We start from the raw sequence: 22920 nt of genomic DNA, 5'->3' as shown, positions 1-22920 counted from the left end.
AGATCTCTGGCTCCATCATCGCATGTTCTGCATGCTGCTGATGTTGCACCCTAAGTAGGCTTAGGTTATGGGGCAAGCTTGATTTAAGTGAAGTAGGTATGGGTGGAGTTTGAGTCTGGATAGGTGATGAATGAATTGGTTCTTTTCGAACTAGGTCAAATGGACTCGGGTTTGGTTTCATGATAGGTTTTTAGATACTGGGCTATGAGAGTTTAAGATGGGTTTAAAAAGATTCAATAAAATAGATTTAGACTCATCCCATGATTTTTTGGATTCAAATCTCATTTAATTGGATCTAGGCTTGGGATGGGCTCTAAGAGAGGTTTCTTGGAATTGGACTTCTAAGGGACCTCTCCTACTTTGGTATGGGTAGGATTCATTTAAACTAAGTATTCAGGTTGTTGGATATAGGTAGGATCCGATTGAGTAGTAGAAGATGGTGGTTGGGCCTTTAATAGGGCCGGATTTTGTGATAGAATCTGGATAATAACATTCAATCAGACTCATATTTAATTGGGACTAGCTCTAGATCTGGGTTTGGGAGTGATAAGCTTGGTTTGAACTTGATCTAGACCCATAATATTATTGAGTCTGGTCTTAACTTTGTTCATATTGAAACTGAAGTTTTGTTTGGGTCTCATAAGATAAAGTTTGAGTGGGGTTAGGACTGAAATTTTGAGTTTGGTTCTGACCTACTTGGTTTGAGTAGGGATCTGGGTTGTAATAGGTATTTGGTTCATATTGGGTCAATGTAGTTGAGTGTTGAAGTGGATATTTGTCTAAATCAAGGCTAGATGGGTCAAAATAGGAGTATTAAGACTGATTTGATGGATTAAAATGATAGCATTGGGTATGGGTCCAACCTGATAGGTCTAGGAAGGCATTTGACGCAATTTGGGTCGACACATACAACTTATGGGGTTGGTTTTGGGTTGATAACTGGCTTTGAAAAACAAAACCGATTTGTGAATAGAGAATCGGGTGAGAATGCAAAAGGGGAAGGGGTTAAAGGCGAAATGAACTTGTTTGGCATATAACCGGTTTGCTCCATATCCCTATCACCCATGATGGGTTGAGGGACGAGGGCGTGGAGGATAGGGTTTTGATACCCATCCTCCACCACCTGAATTAATAGAGCACCGACTGGGCCATTAGTTGGTGGCCAAGGGTGCCGTCAGTCTGGGGTGGCCAACGGCCACCCTCCGAGGAGCCCCAATTGGCCTGCACTCTGTCGACGGTGGCCGGATGGATGGGATATGAAGATGGGCGGGGGGCCATCGGCTGGCAGCCAGGACGGCCATCGATCCAGAGTGGTTGACTACCACCCTTCGATGAACTCTTGGATGGCCTGCATCTCACCGGCGGTGGAAGGGCGACTCGAGATAGAGGGGGTTGAGGAAGGTGGTAGGTTGGGGTTTGAAACCCACCCACCATCCATTATGGAGGTGTCGACAAGGCCACCGGTTGGCGGTCAGGGGTACCATTGGTCTAAGGTGGCTGACAAGTGACAACCACCCTTCGGCGAACTCCCAGCATGCCTGCACCTCGCTGACAGCAGGGTATGTGGTTGGAGAAAAGGAAGGGTCGACAATGGTTGGGGAAAACAATGAATACACAGGAGGAGAAGTGTCCATGCTAGGAGGATTGGTCGTGGTTGGCCAGGTCACTGCTAGGGGTGGGTGGCCGATAATCGATCGGTCAGAGTGGCGGTGATGGTAATGATAGGTGGACCAGGTGAGTACGGTGAATTGGTGAGGATGGGCGGAGGAGGAAGAAAAGAAGAAGATGGTTGTGGTGGTGGTACCTGGGTCGCCATTGGTTGATGCCCTATCACGCATTTTCTTACTTAGACATTTTTTAGTTTTTTCGAAAAATTGGTTGAGTCCAGGACAAAAATTCTTGAACCTCAAATTTTAACAGATGCTTCTGTGCTTGGCTAGGTCTCATCAGTTAGGTAGAGACGAGCCAATCAAAACTTGAGAAAAAGTTTAATTTTTAACTTTAAATTTAAGCAAAATTTGGATGAAATTCAGGTTGTTTTTTTGGAGTTTTTCTAGCTTTAAATTCAATAACAAGCTTTAATTTGGAGTTAAATAAGGTTGAAAAGTCTCCTAAGTTAATTTGGATATTTTTGAAAGCTTTTAGATCATTATTAATTAATTCTGGATTTTAATTGAGGCTGAGAAGGATTTCTAAATGGAGTTCTTGTACGTGCCTAAGAAGGCTAGAGTAGGTTTTAGAAAGGAATTTAAAAAAAAAAAAACTTAAAAAAAAAAAAAAAGAGAAAGAGTTTAGAAACTTTTGGGAAAAGGAAGGTGAGAGGAAGAGTCTTCTTATGAGGAAACCCTCCCTCTCCAGTAGGGGTGGCAATCGGGTCGGGTTGGCGGGTCAGAATACCTCAACCCGAACACAACCCGTTTATTAAACGGGTCGAATATGACAAACACAAACACGACCCATTTATTAAACGGGTAACCCGACACGACACAGTTAACTCATTTAATAAATGAGTCAGGTCAACATGACCCGATTATATTTAATTAAAAAGTATAGATTGTCTAGGGCAGCTTAATTAATATGACTTCGTTATCCAACAAATTAAAAAAGGTGTACAACTAACAGGCAATATTTAATGATACTATGCTCCCAAGTCCCGGAGCACCTACTCCATCTATATTGTTGGATTATTTTTCAATTCAACGGTTTAAATGAGCCTCAAATTTGTATAGCTTACCATCTTTAATGGCTTTCAAAAAGTAAATGTAAGAGGGTGTGGAGGCATTAATTTCAATTATTTCCCTTTATTAATACATTCTAAAAGCTAAACGAAGGAGGCACACGTGGTGGTGTGGGCAGATTTCAAAGTTATAAATTAAATGTGATTTACTTATTAATTATCTCTCTCATAGTTATCAACTTATCTTCATGCACGATATCATTAAATATTGCATGTTAGTTGTACACCTTTTTTTAATTTGTTGGTTAACAAAGTCATATTAATTAAACTGCCCTAGAGAGTCTATACCCTCTAATTGGGTTGATGGGTTCGTGTAAACGGGTTGACCCCCCCCCCCCATAACCCATTTATTGAACGGGTCAAACGGGTTGGCATACCCCTAACATGAACCTGACTCGTTTAATAAAAGTGTTAGGCGGGTCGACCCGTTTACGACACGAACCCGTTTAAGCCAAACCCCAACCTAGCTAAGAAGCAGGTTGGCGGGTCAGGTCAGATTTTGCCACCCCTACTCTCCAGCCCTTCTAAAGAGGGTTGGAGAAGGAGAGGGCATCACCCTCTCTCTTGGCTATATAAAGTCAAAAAAAAAAAGAGTAAGAGAAAGGGAGAAAGAGAGAAGGAAAGAAAAAGAGAAGAAGAAGGAGGAAGGAGAGCTGCTACAACTCTTTACCCACTTTTTTCAACCTTCGCCCTTATTTTTCTTCACTTTTTTTATTCAAGGTATGGGTTTTCTCTCTTGAATCAAGTGAGAAATTGATATAGATTGGATTTCTATGCAATAATTTGATGAAAATTCATGAAAAAGGCATTTAAAACCATGTTTTTATAAATATACATGAAGGAAGATGCATGGATCCTCCTCCATGGTAGAATTCTTAAATATCTCTATTCTTTCAAAGAAATAAAATTCTGTATACATAAAAACAGAATTTTTATTGGTGGTAAAAGTGTTTGTCTAAAGGTTTTTTGGGATTTCCATGGATATATTTTTTATACTTTTCATCTTTTCCCAAATAAAATTCTATACATGTCTATTTTATGCCATAACATAATTTAATTTATGATAAAAATAATTCATTATGGGTTTACATTATCATGAATATCGGTTTCCATGGATGGTCCATGATAAGTGTTATTAGATGCATGTGAGTGTGTGATAAAATATTAAATATGCATGCATTCTTTGTTGAAACTTTGTATAGCAGTGTATGAATCTGAATATTTTCTTTTAATGTATTAGCATGTTGATTTCAAGTATTTATATGATTTGTACGTCATGCGCATTTGGATGCCAACATGCATATGAAAGTCTATATTTAATGTAAATCTGTACATGCAAGTGAGAACTGAAATTTTACATGATTAAGAGTTGACGCAAGCATCACTCGCTAGGGTTCTTGATCTGGCAACCAGACCAGTCGTCCTCGGCTCGTCTGGCCTAATTTGGTCAGACTTGTCATGGTGACGTCAGTTGGCCGGCCTAGAAGTTGATGTCGCTTTTCTCAGGTTCTGATTTGAACCTTATTATGGGAAACATGGCTAACTATACGATATGTATAAATATACCTATACATGGTCTTTCCTCACTAAAATAAACTTCTTCAAAACAGTAATCTAATGAAGAAACATCACAAGTAAAACAAAGAAGCAGACCATATTGATTAGCAATTAATAATGATGTCAAAAGAGAAGAATCTTACTTATTTTATGGTATGTGTGTCTTCCTTGTTACACTTAGAAATTTGATTGGCAAAAATAGAGTCTACAAGTTCCAAAAGTGGTGTCTCAGCACCTGGATGGAAATTTTATTTGCATTAATTTGATCCTATATATGGGTCTAAACAATTCTAGATGAAATATTTTTTTTCTACATCAAACAAGATTTACTATGTAAACATGAAAATAACAAATATCTTATAGCCAATGAAAGGACCAAGTACACTAACATGGTGTCTTCTCAATAGTCTTGCTCACGTGTTATAATCCTAGTTATAATTCTCATTATGAGCAATTTTTTGTCAAGGTTTCTTCCCCAAAAGTTGTTGTTCTTGAAAAATCTCAGGAAATTCTCGGATGTTTTAAACAGAAATTAAAGGCCACTACCTTATAGAAAAAATACTTCTATGTGGTCTGGCCAGACCTAGACAATTTCCACACAGGGTTGATAGGCCCGGTTACCAGGCCTGTCGGGCCATATAGGCCCAGCCGAGTGGACTTCATTGGGTAAGTGGGCGTTATGAAAAAAAAAACTTTACAATGCATGATTAATTTCCAGTTTTCGACAAGTGTAAACATATTTTGATTTCAATACATGTTAAAAGTGAATTTTTCAGTATGCTTTGACTGAATTCAACATGCCTACACAATATGTTATCTTTAGTTTGGTCTAGTGCATATGCATATATATAATGAATGAATGCAGCTATGTAATTAAATTTCCAGATTGGTTATTTGCACTGGACTTGGTTTATATATGCAAAAGAATGACATTTCATATGTTGACACTTAGTATAGCATGCCCAATCACTTCACCATTGCATGTTCACTTTTGCCAGCATGGGTAGATATAAAGTTGATGTGCCATTGCGTGGACCTGTTTGCATAAGCATCCACATGTTTTACATGAGATGATTCATGAATGAAAGCATGCATTAATAGGAATATGTAAATTAAATGAAGGCACACATTTAACATGATGATGTGAACTCAAACACATACATATGAATATTACTAATCATGCACATTTTTAGTTGGCATATATGATTGTGCAATTGGCAGCATGTCGACATCCTTGTATATTTTGTCAAGTTGTTATGATATTTGCATATGATGGATCGATGATCAATGAATCATCGCGGGCCTGGCGAGCCTTGAGCTGGATTGCTCCTTTACTTGTTTTTATGCATCACAAAAATCACATTTTTGACATTGTTTCTTTATATTGCAATGTTTTGCATTTTTTCTAGGTCGGGGTCTAGTGATGAGCCTCGCATTTGAAAATGTGAATTTATAATATTAATTTGGTATGCTGAATTATAAATTAATGAAATAATTATTCATAATAATATAAAGAAAAGAACAATGTAATGTACTTTCTAAGATGTCTCATCAAGAGTACGAGACTCTTAGAGTTACGATTTTGGGAAAACCGAATAGATACAAAAACTTCATGTGTGACATTATTGCCCTTGAACTCGATATTGGGGTTCTTGCTTCTGACCACGATTTTAGGGAGTTTTCACCACTTTGCCTTAGGGTGGTGTGTAGACACAACTGTTGTTTTGGTATACCAAGAAGTGACACTTGTGGATGCTATTTTTCTAGTGTTCCAATATTCGATGTTGTTTTCTAATGTTTTGATAGATGATATTGTTTCCTTATATCGGTCGAGGGCTAAGTTTGTAACCCAGTAATAAAATATAACTTGTGTGCTAAATTATCCTGGGAACCATACTTGACCTCGAGAATTTTTACCCGTTTTGAGTATCCGCAGAAATTTAAATGTGTGTGCATCCTAATAAGAATATGCATATGAAAAAGGACTTGATTAAAGATAATAAATTGTTCATGCATTGAATTCATGTATTTTTCTATTATGCATTAGATCATGCATGCATCTTTGCTTGCCTTGCATGATTCATTAAATAGATTGCATATTGTTGCATGATGGATTATTCCTATTGCTTTCTTGATATTCTGCAATTATTCTAGTTATATCACTTCAAATTATTTCATGCATCCTATCTGTACTTTTTATACTGATTTGTTCATTAGAGAAACTTATACTCAAAATTTTGGTTCTGACACCCATATTTTTATAACTTGCAACTTCAGGTACCCAGTGAGAGGACATTGTTCTGGTAGAGCTACGAGTATATCATAACTGCTGCACAGATCACTTAGGGACAACATGGCTCTAGTCTTTTCACTTACTTTTGGCTTACTCTGGTTTTTTTTTATTCTTATTTGATTTTAAATTAATAAAGTTGATTCAGTTTGGGTTTGGTTTGAAGGATGGTGTGTAGGATCTCTTATGGTTTTGTGGATGTGAAATAGAACTGTAAAGGCTTTGGGTTTCTGAGAAACTTTTCACAATTGATTTAAAATAAAATAAATTTTCTTTTCACATTGTTCAGTGGTATGAGTTGGGGTTGTTACATGCCCTATCAAATATGTCGACCACATGGTACAATTGGTTGCGGTGGCCATCACGAGTGAATATGAAAATGAACAATGTGACCCAGCAATGCTGCTTATTATCGACCATATTGTTGTCGATCACAGTATCTATAAGACATATGATCGATTGATGCTGCTGCTCTCCGAATTGAATCCTTAAATAAATTTGAAATCCGATGAGATTGATCCCTCAAACCGTTTGATCGAATGAATCAAGATGAACTATCCTTTTTTACTCTGACAGGATCCTCCCTCGAACTGCACAATTAAGCGATGAAAGAGGCGAGCAAACTTATGACTTTGATACCAATTGATGTAAACCGAAAGGTATCGATTTACTATAAAACTATGTTACCTTACTCCCTTGCATGAAAATCAAGAAAAACAAGAAATACTAAAAGGAATTGCATAAACTAAAAAAAAATAAGAAATTTATTCAACTCTCCCTTAAAATACCTATAATGAGTATTTATAGGAAAACAAATAAACCCTAGGTCTACTTTAGATCTGGATCCATTATATAAAGATCCAAAAAAAGTCCAAATAAGAACCTGGACTCAGGTCTTCTCCTCTACTCCTTTGTATGGTTTTATCTCATGTGATTTGGAATCACATGGGAGTCCCTTCAACTGTGATTTCAAATCACTTTACATTTCTTATTCGGAAATTGTAGGGCATTTCGGAAAGCACATTATATTTGTCGAACAATACGATCATTTTCTCTTTCTTATTTGCATGAGATTCCGAATCACATGTTTGGTTAGTTGTGCAAATGAAATTCATTCTCTCGTTTACATGAGATTCCAAATCACATTTCAATGCAACCAAACATACCCGAAGTAATTTTTTTAAAGCAAAACAAAAAAAAAAAAACTTTGGGCTCAATGAGGCTGCACAAGAAGAACAATGTATTGATCTCAATAGTATTCTGTGATTATTATACTAATATAAAACCTTTTCTATAAGAACCATGGCAATGCATAATATAGATTTTCGCTCATAACTATTCGTTCTCATCAGTGGGATTTTATTGGATCTGGGGTTCTGTGCTCATATTCAGATTATCGTTTTCCTGAGACCTCATATTTGAACATTGCCCCAGAGCTTTTTTCACAAGGGGACTGCCAATTTCAGCAAGGATGTAAACGGTTTGGATTTAGGTCAGATATCCAACCTGAATACGAATCTGTTTAGCTGGATTCGGTAGCCAAAATGGTTTTGATTAATAATCAGATCGAGATTAAATATCAAGTTTTGCATCGGAATCCAAGAAAAATTGAATCCAATTAAAGTCCAAATTTGAGTCCATGTAAGTGTGGGATTTTAAGCAAGTCAGATCTGGATTCATTTCTCACCGACCTTCATCTGACTCTCAATCTGAATCCAGATCCGATAATGCCTAGATCTGACCCAAGTCCGACCTGTTTACATCTCTGAGTTGCGGGTAACAGTTCGGCAGCAGTGTCTAGCAAATATCATTGAACAACGGTCAACTCTAAAAAGGAGGAAGTAGGGAAATAAGAGACCCTGTTTGCAACTTGCAAGCACGTTCAAGTTGAGAGAATAATTCACTTGATAATCATTCTTCTTGAGAAAGGCAGTTAGATTGTGACTTATTTTTCTCATGGAGATAGGGTTTTACTTTCTCAAATGAGAACCTTCTAAATCACAATTTTCTCTCATTGTCCATGGCTTGAGAAAATGGTCCTCTTGAGAATCATTTTTTTAGCTAGATTTTCTGTTTGTTGAACATACAATCGCTTGACCCATACCTTATTGGCTGTATCTGTAGTCACATAACCCTTAGGATCCCTATATACTTTTTACATGTTTTGTGTGCTTAAGGGCATGTTTGATGGCTTTCCCAAGATCGAACGAACAAAACAGACAGAACACATGGGGAAAAAAAATTGGTAAACTGTGACAAAAGATTTTCAATGAGTCGGGTTTGGTTGGGACCCAGGTGCAACAAGACTTGGATCAGATTTTCGGGTATGGCATCAAGTCCAGACCCAGGTCTAATCAGGTATATTATAAGAGAAACCATACCCGGACCCGATAAGAACTACATGAACCAGACCTGGACCATACCCGCTAAAATAATATTTTTTATCATTTTTACATTGAAAAATTATGGGTCTTTATCGTAACTCAGGTAGAGCCCAGGTCTGGTATAAAATTTAAAAAAACTATACCCATTAATCAGACTTTCGAATTCAGACCCAGGTCTTAATCAGGTCTTCTTATTTATCACCATACCTGGAGCCTATAGGGTTTGGTGAAGGTTGGATCCGGGTAAACCCAACCCTTTGATAGGGTGCCGGCAGCCGGTTTGGAGGTACTACACGGCAAATTCAAGAAATGTGGGTATGGCATATATTATATAAATAAATAAATAAATTATATATATATAGCACATAAAAAAATGCACAACTATATTCTATTCATAAAATGCTTTACCCATGAAGTTGTAGATTGTGAATACAAACTAAAGATCTAAAACATGTTAAAGAACTATAACTAGCAATTCATAATAAAAAAGTATAGTTAATAATCGACTTATTTGATTTTGAGTGTTAATTACACATTAATTGGATCATTAAATGAACAAAATGGGTTGAATCAAGTTCGAAACTCAATTGAACCATACCTGAAATACCCAAGTACCAGTGTGGGTACGACACAGCTATAAAGGGCTGGTAGAAGTACCCATATTACATATATTTTATTACTTTTTAATATTATTGTAATAAAAATACATGTTGATTATTAACATATCAAATAAAAACTTTTTTATATGTTTTTATCTTAAAAACCATAAAAAAATTTATTGATTAAAATTTTAAAAATTCCATATCAACGTGTCCTATTTCTTGAATTTTTTTTTGAACTTGCAAGTGGAACTCGCATCACACTGGAACCGACCTTGGACAGGTCATTCAAGTTCGACTCAAGCTTGCGCGGAGCTTAAATATCCATTTTGCTAAACGAATGGAGCCCAGCCAACCCAATCTTGGCTTGAGCTCAGCTCGTGTGCAACCCTACCAATGGCAACCTGTAAGTTATATGAACATGAAAAGGTGTTGGGTCCAATTCAGATTCAACTTGATGATACTAAGAGAGTGAGAGACTGTCGGGCATCACTGGTACTCGATGTACCCGACCCGAATATACAAATTTCGAAAATAGCCTGAAGAGAGAGAGAGAGAGGTATATCTTGCTTTTTTTATTTTTCTCGGAAACGATAAATTACGGTATAAAATTGCGATATTTTAAAAAATATGCCGATATTAATATGCCTTTCTGGAGGAAGAAGAAAGGCACGAGACTGTTCAGAGAGAGAAGAAGAAGAAGAAGAAGAAGAGTCTCTTTCCAAAGAGAGGGAGAGAAATGGATGCACGATTCGTGGAGCTCACCCAAGTGTTCGAACGCTTCAAGGCGGCCTTCGTGAGGAACGATCTCGACGCCTGCAGCTCCCTCCTCTCCAAGCTCAAGGTACGATGACCCCCCGGACAAAGTTCTCCGTTTTCTCCTCCTCCTTTTCCTTCCCCTTCCCCGACCACAGTTTCATTGGGGGCTACCTATAAGCCGACCCCTTAATCTCTACTTCTCCTCAATCCCAACAATCTATCGCATTCGACTATTTTCTTGTCTAAGTATTGTTTTTTTTCGGAGCCATTGATGGTGGTGATTCTGATATTTGTTTGGTTGTTATCATATCTTTGAAACACCTATGAAACCGATGGAATGATGAATACACCCATATTTTTTAATTGGCGTTGTTGGTCGAAGCGCCTTCCGTGTTGGATGCCTTGTTTTTCGAGATTCGTTGCTTCTATCGAGTTCAATTGGTATCTTATTCGGCTATTCAACATACGTTGTGGAGATTATTAGGTAGGTTCGTGTTGGTTGATCGTTGCAATGTGAGACTGTGGCCATCGGGAGGTTATGGTGGGAAAATATGGAATTTTGATGTTTAAGAAAGGTTTTACTGCTTATTGAAAAGATAAGAAGGCTGCAGAGCTGAATTGGTGAAAACTTATTCTTAGGATTAGAACATTTTAATCCCAATCATCCCATGGAATCCGATTTCCGAAGTTGATCTCCCCTTTTGGGTTTTGCTCTTACATCTACTAGTGCCACAATCAAAGCGTGTTTTGTTGCACGGACTTTTCCAGACAGTTGGGATAAATTGGGATTTTGCACTGTGGTTCATGATGCTACTATGTTCCTCCAACTTGCCCCATTTTTTTGGATAATGGGTGTGTCCACTTCCCTAGTTACTGTAAAATTATCTTTTCTGCATCCTTGTCTGCCAGCCTTGCTTGTGGTTATGATTTTGTAACTACGTTATCTTGCACCGAATGTAGTTAATCAATCTTCATGTACTTATCGCAAATCTCTCTCTCTCTCTCTCTCTCTCTCTCTCTGAGGTGAACATTATTTACTTTATCTGATATAGTTCTTGTTCGTTATGCAGGTCATGTTAACTGAATTTCCAAGCCTCCCTCCATTGTTTCAGGAATCGCCAAATGCCGTTAATGAGTTGTCTATAGCAAGTAATCTGTGTGTGTGTGTGTGTGGCATCGGCTGCTTCATCTTTCATGTCAACTATCATGAAGTGCTTTCTTCTACTTTCTGCGCCAAAGACTAAATTACAGACTCCCGATAAAAACAAACAGTTCTTGTATTATTTGCGATATGAATACCTTTATGCTTGAAGAGATTAAGAAGCCATTCTAGGATTTTATTTTCTAGTATCATGACCAAAATTAGCCCCCATATCAATACGACCCTGGGGAGCAGCTTTTGCTAAAACTTTAATGGTTTCCTGAAAGCTAACTTCAGATTGAATATTTAGAGATGCTCTTGTTATTCCCAATAAGATGGCTCGGTCCCTTTTTTCTCTTTACTCCCTCTAGATAAACCACTGTCACCGATATTACCGATATTTTGAATATATCGTGATATTATCGTCCATTTCAAGGTTGCCGATACCAGGGGCGTAGCTAGGGGGGGCAGGACTGGGCTGTAGCCCAGTCCTAACTCCCCAAACAGTTAAATTTTTTTTTTTTTTTTTTAAAGCCCAGCCTTGCCCTGATTCCATATGAAATAGATTTTTATCCATTTTTTAGCCCAGCCCAGTCTTAGCCCAGCCCTTACTGCAGCAAATAGTTTGATTTGTCCATATGAAATAGATTTTTATTAATAATTGTAGCCATTTTTTATTTTATCTCAAATTTTTTTTTTCAGGGGCGCTGCCCCCGAACCCCCGACTATCACACAAATATTTTTTTTTCTACACCCCTGTTTGCCCCCCCCCCCCCCCCCCCTCACATGAATCCTAGCTACGCCCCTGGCCGATACTATAGGGAATATATTGCGATATTTTCAAAATATCGCATTAATACGATATCATCACTATATTTTTTAGATTTAAAAAAAAATTAAGTTTTCATTTCCTATTTTTTTCCTTTTATATTTTAAAACCTTTAAAACATGTTTCTTTATATTTTTGAAAGAAAAATAATACAAAACTTATTATTTTCTTGGGTTTTTGTTGTTATTTATATTTTTAAAATTTTTTAAACTCCTGAGATATTCCCAAGATTTATCAACTTTTGAAAATCTCTCCGAGAAATACCCTCACCGAGAAATTACCTTTAACGATACAGGTGACTGTGAGATAAACAAGGGTCCATTTTCTATGTACTGTGGATATTTGTGCTTTTGTTTAAATCTATTAATATGCAAATGCTATGCTGATAATGTTAATGAGCTGAAGTTGATGCCCTCTATGTAAGAAAAATGACATCTAGATGAAGTTTTGCATGCTGGCATTCAAAATGCTATAGATTGTTGTCTTTTTCTTGCATTCATAACTGAAATTCTGTGGTGTCATGCTTAATTTTTTTTAAATGATTTTTCCCCTTTTTCTCACTAGTGTTCTTCTGATTTCTTATCAGGTGAACTCCTAATCTAGATGTCTGGAATCTCTTCTTGAAGTTTGAATATGGCACTTAGTCTTAAATTAATCTCGTTGCATTTGAAACATGTCATTATTGTTTTAGTCCTAGCTTTTAATTAGTGCTGGCATCTTTTATTCTTCTTTGATTGTTTAGTGTGGGGGTATGCTGGGATGTATCATTTTATGTCCATGTATCTATTTTTTCAAAGTTTATTGTTTCTGAGTCTCTGACACTTTGTACCTATGTCCATGACCAAAGCTCATATCAAAGTTTTGTTTGCATTTGATCTATTACTGTCCTCGCCATTAAACCTAAGCATGAAGAGAAGCTAGCATCACAAGTATTCATCTATGCAACTTTTGTTGGTTTGTATTTGTTGTCATTTCAGGAGATATATATGAACATGCTGCCATTCTCAGTGTAAAGACAGAAGATCAAGATGGCTTTGAGAGGGACTTCTTTCAACTTAAACCTTACTATACTGATACATGGTATGTTTTTATGCTTTACTTCTAGGCATCTGTTGCTAGTGTGCTTTTATCATTAATTGTTCATCCGATATCTACTGCAACTTGTCAGCATTAATAACACTTGAGAGAGCAAATAGGGCTATTTTTGAAGTTTGGTGTTCCTAGGCAGAAACAGATGTATTTGTAACCTGTTGAAAATAATTTCTTAGGCTTGCAGCCGAATCACATAACAGTTAGTAGTATACCACTATACCCAAACCACTGGATTCATTTTCTTAGTGTCACTTTGAATGGGTATGATAATTATGCAAGTTGCTTGGAATGTTTTATTGTCGTTGGGTAGCATACATATGCCAGTGAATTTTCAGCAGGAAAGTTGGATTTGTTCATTTGATTGGATCATTGAAGTGTGTCTGATTTAAAATGCGCATGAAAACATAATTCATATTTAATCCAATGGGATGAAGTAATTTATGTCAGGTTGAGTAAGATTTTGTGGCAAGTCATGCCTACTTTGAGGTTGTCAATTTGAAAATCCCGACAATGTGGCTACTTGACATGAATATCTATGCCACAAAAAATTACAAGGTGGGTACTTGGATTATTTTTCTACAGCATAGACAAAGCATATCATCATATAAGAAGAGTGGAAAACTGGCATGAAGGACCATTCTCTGAAAACATTTTTTTGCTAGTATGAGTTACTCAAAAATATGACACTGAGTTACTTGGCCATATGAGATGGATTTTTCCTTTTGTTTAATGATAAACCATATAATGGGAAACATTATGATTTCCATAGCTTGTTATTTTTGCCTTTGTTATAAGGTGCAATACATCCACATTTGTTTGAAAGTTCCTTCATTTTAAACATGGATATCTGAAAGGGAAGATGAATGTTTTGTCATACTTATCTGGAAACAAACTTAACTCTTATGTTTTGTTCTTCTTCTTGCTCTTTTATCTGAAGAATTTTAACTTTTTAGAGATTTTTGTTTTTTCTGCTACAGTGTCCTTATTCCTCCATCGCCTCAAGAGTATCCAATTGTGGGCCTTAACCTTCTAAGGCTTTTGGTTCAGAACCGAATAGCAGAATTCCACACTGAACTGGAGCTTCTCCCTGCAAGCACTCTGGAGAACCCTTGCATTAAGCATGCTGTGGAGCTTGAGCAGTCTTTTATGGAGGGTGCCTACAATCGTGTGCTGAGTGCTAGGCAAACTGTTCCTCACAGCACTTATGTCTATTATATGGATCTTCTTGCTAAAACTGTCCGGTAACACATTTTATGTGGATATCTACTGAAGTACTAATGTCAAAATTGGATTGATAGTTTGTGTTGATGCTGCTGTTCCTTTTGCAGTGATGAAATAGCAGGCTGCAGTGAGAAGGGGTATGATTACTTGGCAATCAGTGATGCTAAGCAATTGCTGATGTTTCCATCTGAGCAAGAACTGTTAGAATATATTACGGAGGTAAGAGTTACTAAATGATAAGATAGGCCATGAAATTCTTTATTCTGGTTTTCAAGTATCCTTTTTTCTTTCATTAGTGCAAATCCCTCTGCATTGTGATTATGAACGCTAAGTGAAAAGTTAGTGAATAATGAGTTTACAAAACTGGGTTTTGTGGCTTTTAGATGGATCATACATGGTCTGAGTCCAAGCTGGACGTTTTGAATCTCCATGTGGTGCCTTGTTTTGTTTTTTGCCTCAAGGCTATGGTACCCAAACACTCCATTTTGCCCTCCGTACCCATGTCGACACACGTCTACACCTGTACACACCATTTTACCTTCCATACATACAAGTTTGTATTTAATTTATAATTTATAATTTATAATTATAATTTCAGTTTATAACTTCATATTTTCAGTATATAATATATATTTTAGATATAGCATATATATTTAGATTATATTCAGTTTATTTTGAATTTATTTTGTATTTATGTGATATATATATATATATATATATATATATATATATACACGTGTCCCCGTACCCCCCAATTTTTGAAATTGCCATGTCGTACCCTCTGTACCCGTACCCGTACCCGTACCCGTACCCGCACCTGTACTCAGGTGACAGCCTCAAGACCAATTTAGCTGTTTTACTGAAAGTTATAAGCACTTCTGATGTGTAGATTCTGAATATGGTTTGGAAACAAATATAGGGCACCACCAGGATATTTTAAAAGTTATCAGGTTAAAAGAATAGAATAATGATAGTGACTAGGGTGCAAGCCGATTCAGATTGGATGTAAATCTGAATCCAAATGATGTGTGATAGATCCAAATCAAAGTCTGGATCTGAATGATATCCAGCTAAAGGGTCTATCTCAGTAAATAATTGTTGGATTCAGATGGTATGACCAAAATTGATGTGTTTGCATCCCTAACAGTGATTGAGATCTCTGTTGGTGCTAACTGTTGTAGAAATCAAGGGTGTGCTATTTTGGGGAGAGAACTGCTGTTCTTTGTAGGTGTTGGCATAGTGACAAAAGTTAAAAACAACAAAATCTCGGCAGGAAAAAAACTCAGGAGATTTTGAAAATTTTCATAAATCTTGCATTTTTTGGCAAAATCTCGGGAATAAAAAAATATAAAAATAAATTTTTATAATAAAATATAAATAAAACACATTTAAAAATAAAAAACTCAAGGGTTTTTTATGATAAATATCTTTTAAAAATATAAATAAATATAAATATCACAATATTTGTCATGGTTTGAAAATCTTGCGAGAAATTGCCGTTTTAAACTTTCAGGCAATTTCTCGCGATATGTTGGCAAGAGTTTTATAAATCTCACGATATTTGTCAGAGAGGGTGTTGGTCCTTAGTGGTCAAACTCAGAAACTAGGTCAGGGAGTCAGTCATTGTCCAAATGAATGTGATTAACTTGTTAAAGTCGGATATCCGCATCTACAACACTGTACAATACAAAAGAATATTTGAATGTTAGCTTCTCCATATGTGTTATGGCACATCAGAGTGTTCTGTATTGGGCCTACAATCTAATAGTACCCAGTTTGATGGACAACAAGCTCGCAGCTAAAGATTCTTTTTTATTAACTCGTGTGTGTCTGATGTAACATCAAAGTCTTTGTGAGTTGATGTTCCTATATATATATATATATATATATATATATATATATATATATACAAAAACCCATATATGATCAGGTACTCAAAGCAAGAACATACACCTAGTGATGACATGAAAAAGGATGCAGGCCAGAAAGAAAACCGGCCTTTAGCAGTGGTACAGCCGCTAAAGATTTTTTTTTTGACGTGGGTGCGTGTCCGATGTAATGAGTGTAATGTTCAATGTTCCACTCGTTTGATGATACACTCGTCTGTATATATATTGTATTTTGTATATATGTATATTTTTTATTATTAGGTTGTATTTAGGATTTTTTAAATGATTGTATTTTTATTTTTGTCTAAGGGTATTCTGGTCATTTTGACCAGCTAGATGATGGCTATATGGTCTCTCTCTCTCTCTCTCTCTCTCTCTCTCTCTCTTTACTTTGTATATATGGGACTTATGGTTCCCAATTGAACATATGCATCTTTTGCACATTTTATGAGTTAATAAAATTAATTATTTTGATTAAGTGTGTGCTCTTGTGAGTGCCCCTTTGTTGGTTTGTATCTGTGCTCTTACCCTTTGTAGGCGTTGTATCTTTGAATCCTTTTGAGGATTCATTACACGTATCGGTATCTAAACTCTTTCTTCTTTTCCTTGCTGTATTTTCTCCAAGTCACTTGTGTATCTGTTGTTGATGTCCGATACCAAATTCAAAAGTGTAGTCTTGAGATACTAGTTGATCAAAATGATACCAAATTGAAATATGTAGTTTTGAAATTCTAGTTGATCAAACTATGTTAATCGAAACCCTTTCCTTTCCTTGGTGTATTTCTGCAATCTCTTGTACGGCTGTTGTCGACCTTTATGATACCAAATTTAAAAGTATAATTTTGAAATACTAGTTGATCAAACCATGGTTTCATCTTCATTCCTTGTGAAAAGCTCTAGGTCAAGCAGCCAGAGTTGCTAAAATTAACATAACCACCTGATTTCACTAATTAATGGCCATTCTCTTGTACTGATTATTTGCAGGAGCATCCAGAATGGGAGGTAAGGAATGGTTGTGTGCTTTTCCAGAAGGTGAAGGAGACAACACCTTGCAAGGAGATTCCATCCTTGCAACTCATCAATCAAACTCTGAGCTATGCCAGAGAACTAGAGCGGATCGTGTAATGGCGGTCTGAATATTAGTCATTGATGTCAATGAAGTGAGGCACTGTTCTTTTTCCCCTTTGAATTTTGGCTGCCATGTTTTAGGTTATAGCAGTTGTTTTTCAAACTTTCCTCGTCTAATTACTTGAGTACCAGTGAACCATGGCACCACCAGGTTTTTGCATAAATACATGCTTGCTCATGCACGTGCACACACACACACAATTGTCTAGTCGGGAGAATATGAAAATCTGATTTGCATCAAATATGTTGTTCAGTTGAAAAGGAAACTACAAATTCCAATGCAACACATTAAGGGCATGCTTGCAATGCATTGAGATTCTTGGATTTTCTCGGTCCCTTTCCTATGAAAGAGCCTTTTTTTCATATGAAAGAGGTCCTCTTTTCTAAAGGGGTCGAAACAAACATCTCCATGGAAAATATGCGGTGCCAGTGTTAAACAACTAATGCGTGGGCCCCACAGGCCCTTGCATGCTTGGGTGTTTGTTTCATCTCAACCGAGAAAGTGGCTCACTTTCAGCTTTCCATGATTTGGAGTTTGTGTCCTTTCTTATGAAGAAAGGCTATCTAAACCTCCTTAACAAAGGTTGATGCAAATCAGTTGCCCAATTCACAATAAAATTTATCTATGTTCTACGAACTACTCTTACACTACGTTGTGGAAAACTAGAATTCTAATAAAAAATAATCAGAAATTAAAGAAAACACTCAAACTCATTCATTCATCTTTCTAAATACAAAACCCTCATAATAACATGTTTATATATGGATCCAAACCTAGCTATGATTCAAATATAAAAAAATCCAAAAAAACAAAATAGACCCACAAATGGATCTTGGAAATGGGTATATCCTGCTTTATTCCTTCATCATTCTCTCCGGGTTGGGGAAGACTCACCTCGAATCTGGCCTGTTTTTGTTTCTTTCAATCTTTTTCAACTTGTGCAAACCATTCATCTAATATAACTCTTTGTGTATGGATATCTGACAACAATCGGATATGAACCATAGAAGTACAAAGTGTGATGATCATAAAGACCTGATCCATTGGTTGTTGATCCAAGAGGGTGGCAAATGGATCTGTATATAAGATTTGGGTCAAACTAGAAAAGCTCATTTGTGCATACTTTTGGATCCAAATAGGTGAGACTGAGTCTACATTTTCTTTTGGGTTTAAGCATAGGGTTGGTTTTGGGATAGGTTTCAATAGAGCTCCAAATGGTTCAAGTTTTAGAATTGAGGATCCACAAGGCTTGAATGGGTTTTGGGTTAAAATGAGGTTTGTTTTGAGGTTCAAGTGTGGTTTGGCATCCATATCTGTTTCATTTGGATTTTGGCATTTAATAGAATTTGGTAAAGGTTCCAAATGAAGTATACTTGGGTTAGGTTTTTGCAAGGTTACATCTAATTGGATGGGGATAATTGGATGGGGATAAGCTTGGGAATAGGCGTGTACGATGGATTATCAATAGACTTGGTCTTCATTAGTAGCTTGAACACATCCCATATTTGAATTCTTTCTTGTGCTTAGTCTTCATAAGTGATCATCCACCAAAACTTGGCTGCGTCATAGAGTCAAGCTGATGTCCACTCACGATAGATGCTGTGAGCTGGGTTGTCCCCATCGCGAGTGGGCATCGGCTTGACATCACTTGTTGGTGGTCATGCTCGCCATCTAGGTAGCACTAAGCCATGATCAGCAGATGCAGCTCTCCGGATTGAATACTTGGTAAATCTCTAAATCAGATAGGATCATTCTTCGAATGAAACAAGATGATAATCTCTCGCTTTGATATCAATTGATGCAAATAGATTACCTGAATGGCAAGAAAATCTGTCATTTATGTACTCCTACGCTACTCTATAGAAAGCTAGAAATCTAATGAAAAAGAAGTAGAAATTTAAAAAAAGTTACTCAAATTAATTCATTCATCTTTTTTAATACAAATCCCTCATAGTATCATATTCATTCTATAAAGAGAAACCCTAATCTAATATGGGTCCAAGATGGATCAACCTTAGCTATGATTAAAACATAAAAAATTCAAAAAAACAAGATGAACCCAGAAATGAATCCTGGACCCGAGTACATGCTACTCTAGTCCTGCATCAAAAGTGAAAGTTGGAACAACCATCTCCATGAGAGAGATGTGGTGGGGCCTATGTAAAGGCATCTTTCTTATGAAAATGGGTTTGCACCTCCCTTCATGGGGAAACACTTACCTCTTGGACATCACGCTCCGGAAAGTAGCTTCCCTTAGGTCGGGGTGTGACAAGAGGTCCCTAGTCTCAATTCATATGGGTCATGGACCATGGTACTTGATTCATTGCTTTAAAAAATGCCCAAAATGCTCTTGTTTTGTGCTATTATTTAAATTATCTGGACTAGCTTGCCAAGAATTGCTAAAGTTGTTTTTTTTAAGTTCTATTTTAAGCTGAATTTTATTGTCGCTTGTACGGTTTGAAAACGATACTAGCAGATCGCTGTTAGGCACGTGAAAAGCTCAGATGACTTCTAAATTGGGCTTGGTGAGCTGAATTACGAGCAAGATCATTTAGGTATACAATCCCAAGTTCAAATAGGGAAATTTCTGCTCGGCTTGTTTATATATATATATATATATATATATATATATATATATATATATATATATATATATATATATATATATATATATAGAGAGAGAGAGAGAGAGAGAGAGAGAGAGAGAGAGAGATGGGTAGGTGCAAAATTGATACCTACTAAATGGGTTTTACTGCACTTTCAGTGTTTTTTTTGCAGTTACGACCCATAGATGTGTTAGACATGGTTGATTTAAGAGGAATACTCACCTGGATCATGTATTTTCGATGAAAAAATGATATTTGGAGCCTAAAAAATTTACAAAGATTTTCTAGGGTTGATTTTTCAAACCTTATAAAAGCCCACCCATGTGTTGGAATCGAACCCTTCAAGAGCTAATCCCTATAAAATCAAATACATAAATCACATCTGTACGGTCAGAATTTAAAAATAAAATCAAAAACCCTAAAAAACTCATTTAGCACGTATCACTTCCCATGTACCCATTACTCTCTCTCTCTCTCTCTCTCTCTCTCTATATATATATATATATATATATATATATATATATATATATATATATATATATCGAATATTGACCCAGCTAATACGCCCCCTCAAGTTGGAGCACGTGGATCGAGCATGCCCAACTTGGTTTTCAAAAGCAATGATGCGCACTACCCAAGGCTTTGGTAAAGATGTCAACACACTGAGAGTGGGTCAGAATGAATTTAGTAGTAATGATTCCATGTTGATTTGTTTCGCGAATTAGATGGCAGTCGACTTCAATGTGTTTGGTGTGGTAGACTAGATTGGTTGCAATGTGTATTGCGGCTTGATTATCACAAAAGAGGATCATGGGTTGAGTGTGAGAGATCCCAAAGTAAGTGAGTAGGGATTTGATCCATATGAACTCACAAGTGGTAAGAGCCATGGCACGATATTCGGCTTCTGCTGAGGACCGAGAGATGGTAGACTATTTTTTAGACTTTCAAAAAATCGGACTCGAGCCGAGTAGGATGCAATAGCCGAAGGTGGACCGATGAGTTATGGGGCAAGAGGCCCAATCAGAGTCAGAGTAGCTAGTGATGGTCATGGGGCCAGAGGAGTTCATTAAGATTCCATGGCTTGGGGTGCCTTTGAGGTAACACATTATCCAAAGAGTGGCATCCATATGAGGTGTGTGTGGTTGACTGGAGAACTGGCTCAAGAGATGCACGACATAAGTGATATCAGGGCGAGTGATGGTGAGATAAATTAATCTACCAATCAATCGACAAAACAAGCTCGGGTCTTCCAAGGTTGAACCATCAGAGTTGTTGAACTTCGAGTGTTGCTCCATGAGAAATGAACATGGTTTGGAACCAAAGTAGCCCATGTCATCCAAAATATCTAGGGCGTACTTGCGTTGGGAAAGAAAGAGTCCGGACGCAGAGCGACGGACTTCAATGCCCAAAAAATACTTGAGGGCGCCGAGATTTGATCAAGAGAATCACCTGCAATAACGATGTCATCGACATAGACCAATAGAAATAAGTGAGAACCTTGCCCAGTTTTGGAAAATAAGGAGTAGTCGGCCTTGGATTGCCGAAAAATGATTTCGTGTAAGTAGGAGGTGAGCTTGGCAAACCAGTTTCGTGAGGATTGTTTGAGACCATAGATGGACTTGTGTAGGCGACAGACCAAAGGCGCCCCCTTTCGAGAAAAACCAGGAGGAAGGCGCATGTAAACTTCCTCGTGAAGGTCGTCATGAAGGAAAGTGTTGTTGATGTCAACTTGAAAGAGATGCCAACGATGAAGAGAGGCAATGACAAGGGGGCAACAAACGATGACGATCTTGGCAACGGGAGCAAAGGTCTCATGATAATCAAGGCCTTCAATTTGCGTGTATCCTTTTGCGACCAGACGAACTTTGTAGCGTTCAATGAAACCATCAGAGCAAAACTTAATTTTATAGACCCAGCGGCAGTCAACGGGACGTTTACCTTCAGGAAGAATCGTTACCGTCCAGGTGTGGTTCTCCTCAAGAGCGTGAATTTCTGTAGCCAATAGCGTCACATCAATGCTCATGTTGTATGGCTTGGGAGAAAGTGCATGGTTCAGAGGCTTGGGTGATGGCAGTTAAGAAGGCATAGTGTGAAGAAGAAAATTGATCATAGGCGAGATGGTGGTGGAGAGGGTGATGAGTGCTGGGAGCCACGTCACAAGAAGTATCCGATGGGAGCACAGGGGCTGCCAAGTAACATTTGAAATCCTTGAGGTAAGAGGGTGGCTGACGGGGATGATCAGAACGGCGAGGATGAGATAGATCAGAAGGAGACGGTGTGGTGGACAAGGGAGGTGGAGTGATCGATGTAATTGGGATGGGGGGGGAGGGAGGTGGGGGGGGGAGCGGAGGCTGGGAAGTAGAATCTGGAGGGTCGAAAATGGGTATGGGTAGGACATTAGTGGTGTCGACAGGAGGGTCAAGATAATCAAGAAGGGGGAAGACCGTTTCATAGAATTTTACATATCGACTGACAAAGATCGTTTGAGATTCAATTTCATAGACTTTATAACCAACTTGGCCATATGGGTATCCGACGAATATGCATTGTTTGGCCTAGGAATCGAATTTGTGTTTGTGATTGATATTGAAGGCATAGCACAAACAACCAAAAATACGAAGGTAAGTATAAATGGGTGGTTTGTGATATAGGATCTCATAAGGAATTTCGCCCTTCAAGGGTTTGGA

The 22920-nt window shown here is 37.4% G+C and overlaps 1 protein-coding gene across 1 annotated transcript; it reads left to right on the top strand.

Moving 5' to 3' along the window:
- The first annotated feature begins 10253 nt into the window (after window positions 1-10253).
- Window positions 10254-17752, top strand: LOC149848227 (26S proteasome non-ATPase regulatory subunit 8 homolog A-like). Its single transcript, XM_089985384.1, has 6 exons — window positions 10254-10411; window positions 11397-11475; window positions 13274-13376; window positions 14366-14629; window positions 14717-14828; window positions 17483-17752. The coding sequence occupies exons 1-6, from the start codon at window positions 10307-10309 to the stop codon at window positions 17621-17623; spliced, it is 804 nt and encodes a 267-aa protein (XP_089841510.1). The 5' UTR covers window positions 10254-10306; the 3' UTR covers window positions 17624-17752.
- Window positions 17753-22920: the final 5168 nt, after the last annotated feature.

Source organism: Nuphar pumila, chromosome 1 (genome assembly GCF_984573655.1).
Source record: "Nuphar pumila chromosome 1, dmNupPumi1.hap1.1, whole genome shotgun sequence".
Classification (NCBI taxonomy): Eukaryota; Viridiplantae; Streptophyta; class Magnoliopsida; order Nymphaeales; family Nymphaeaceae; genus Nuphar; species Nuphar pumila.
This window is presented reverse-complemented; position numbering and strand designations above follow the sequence as displayed.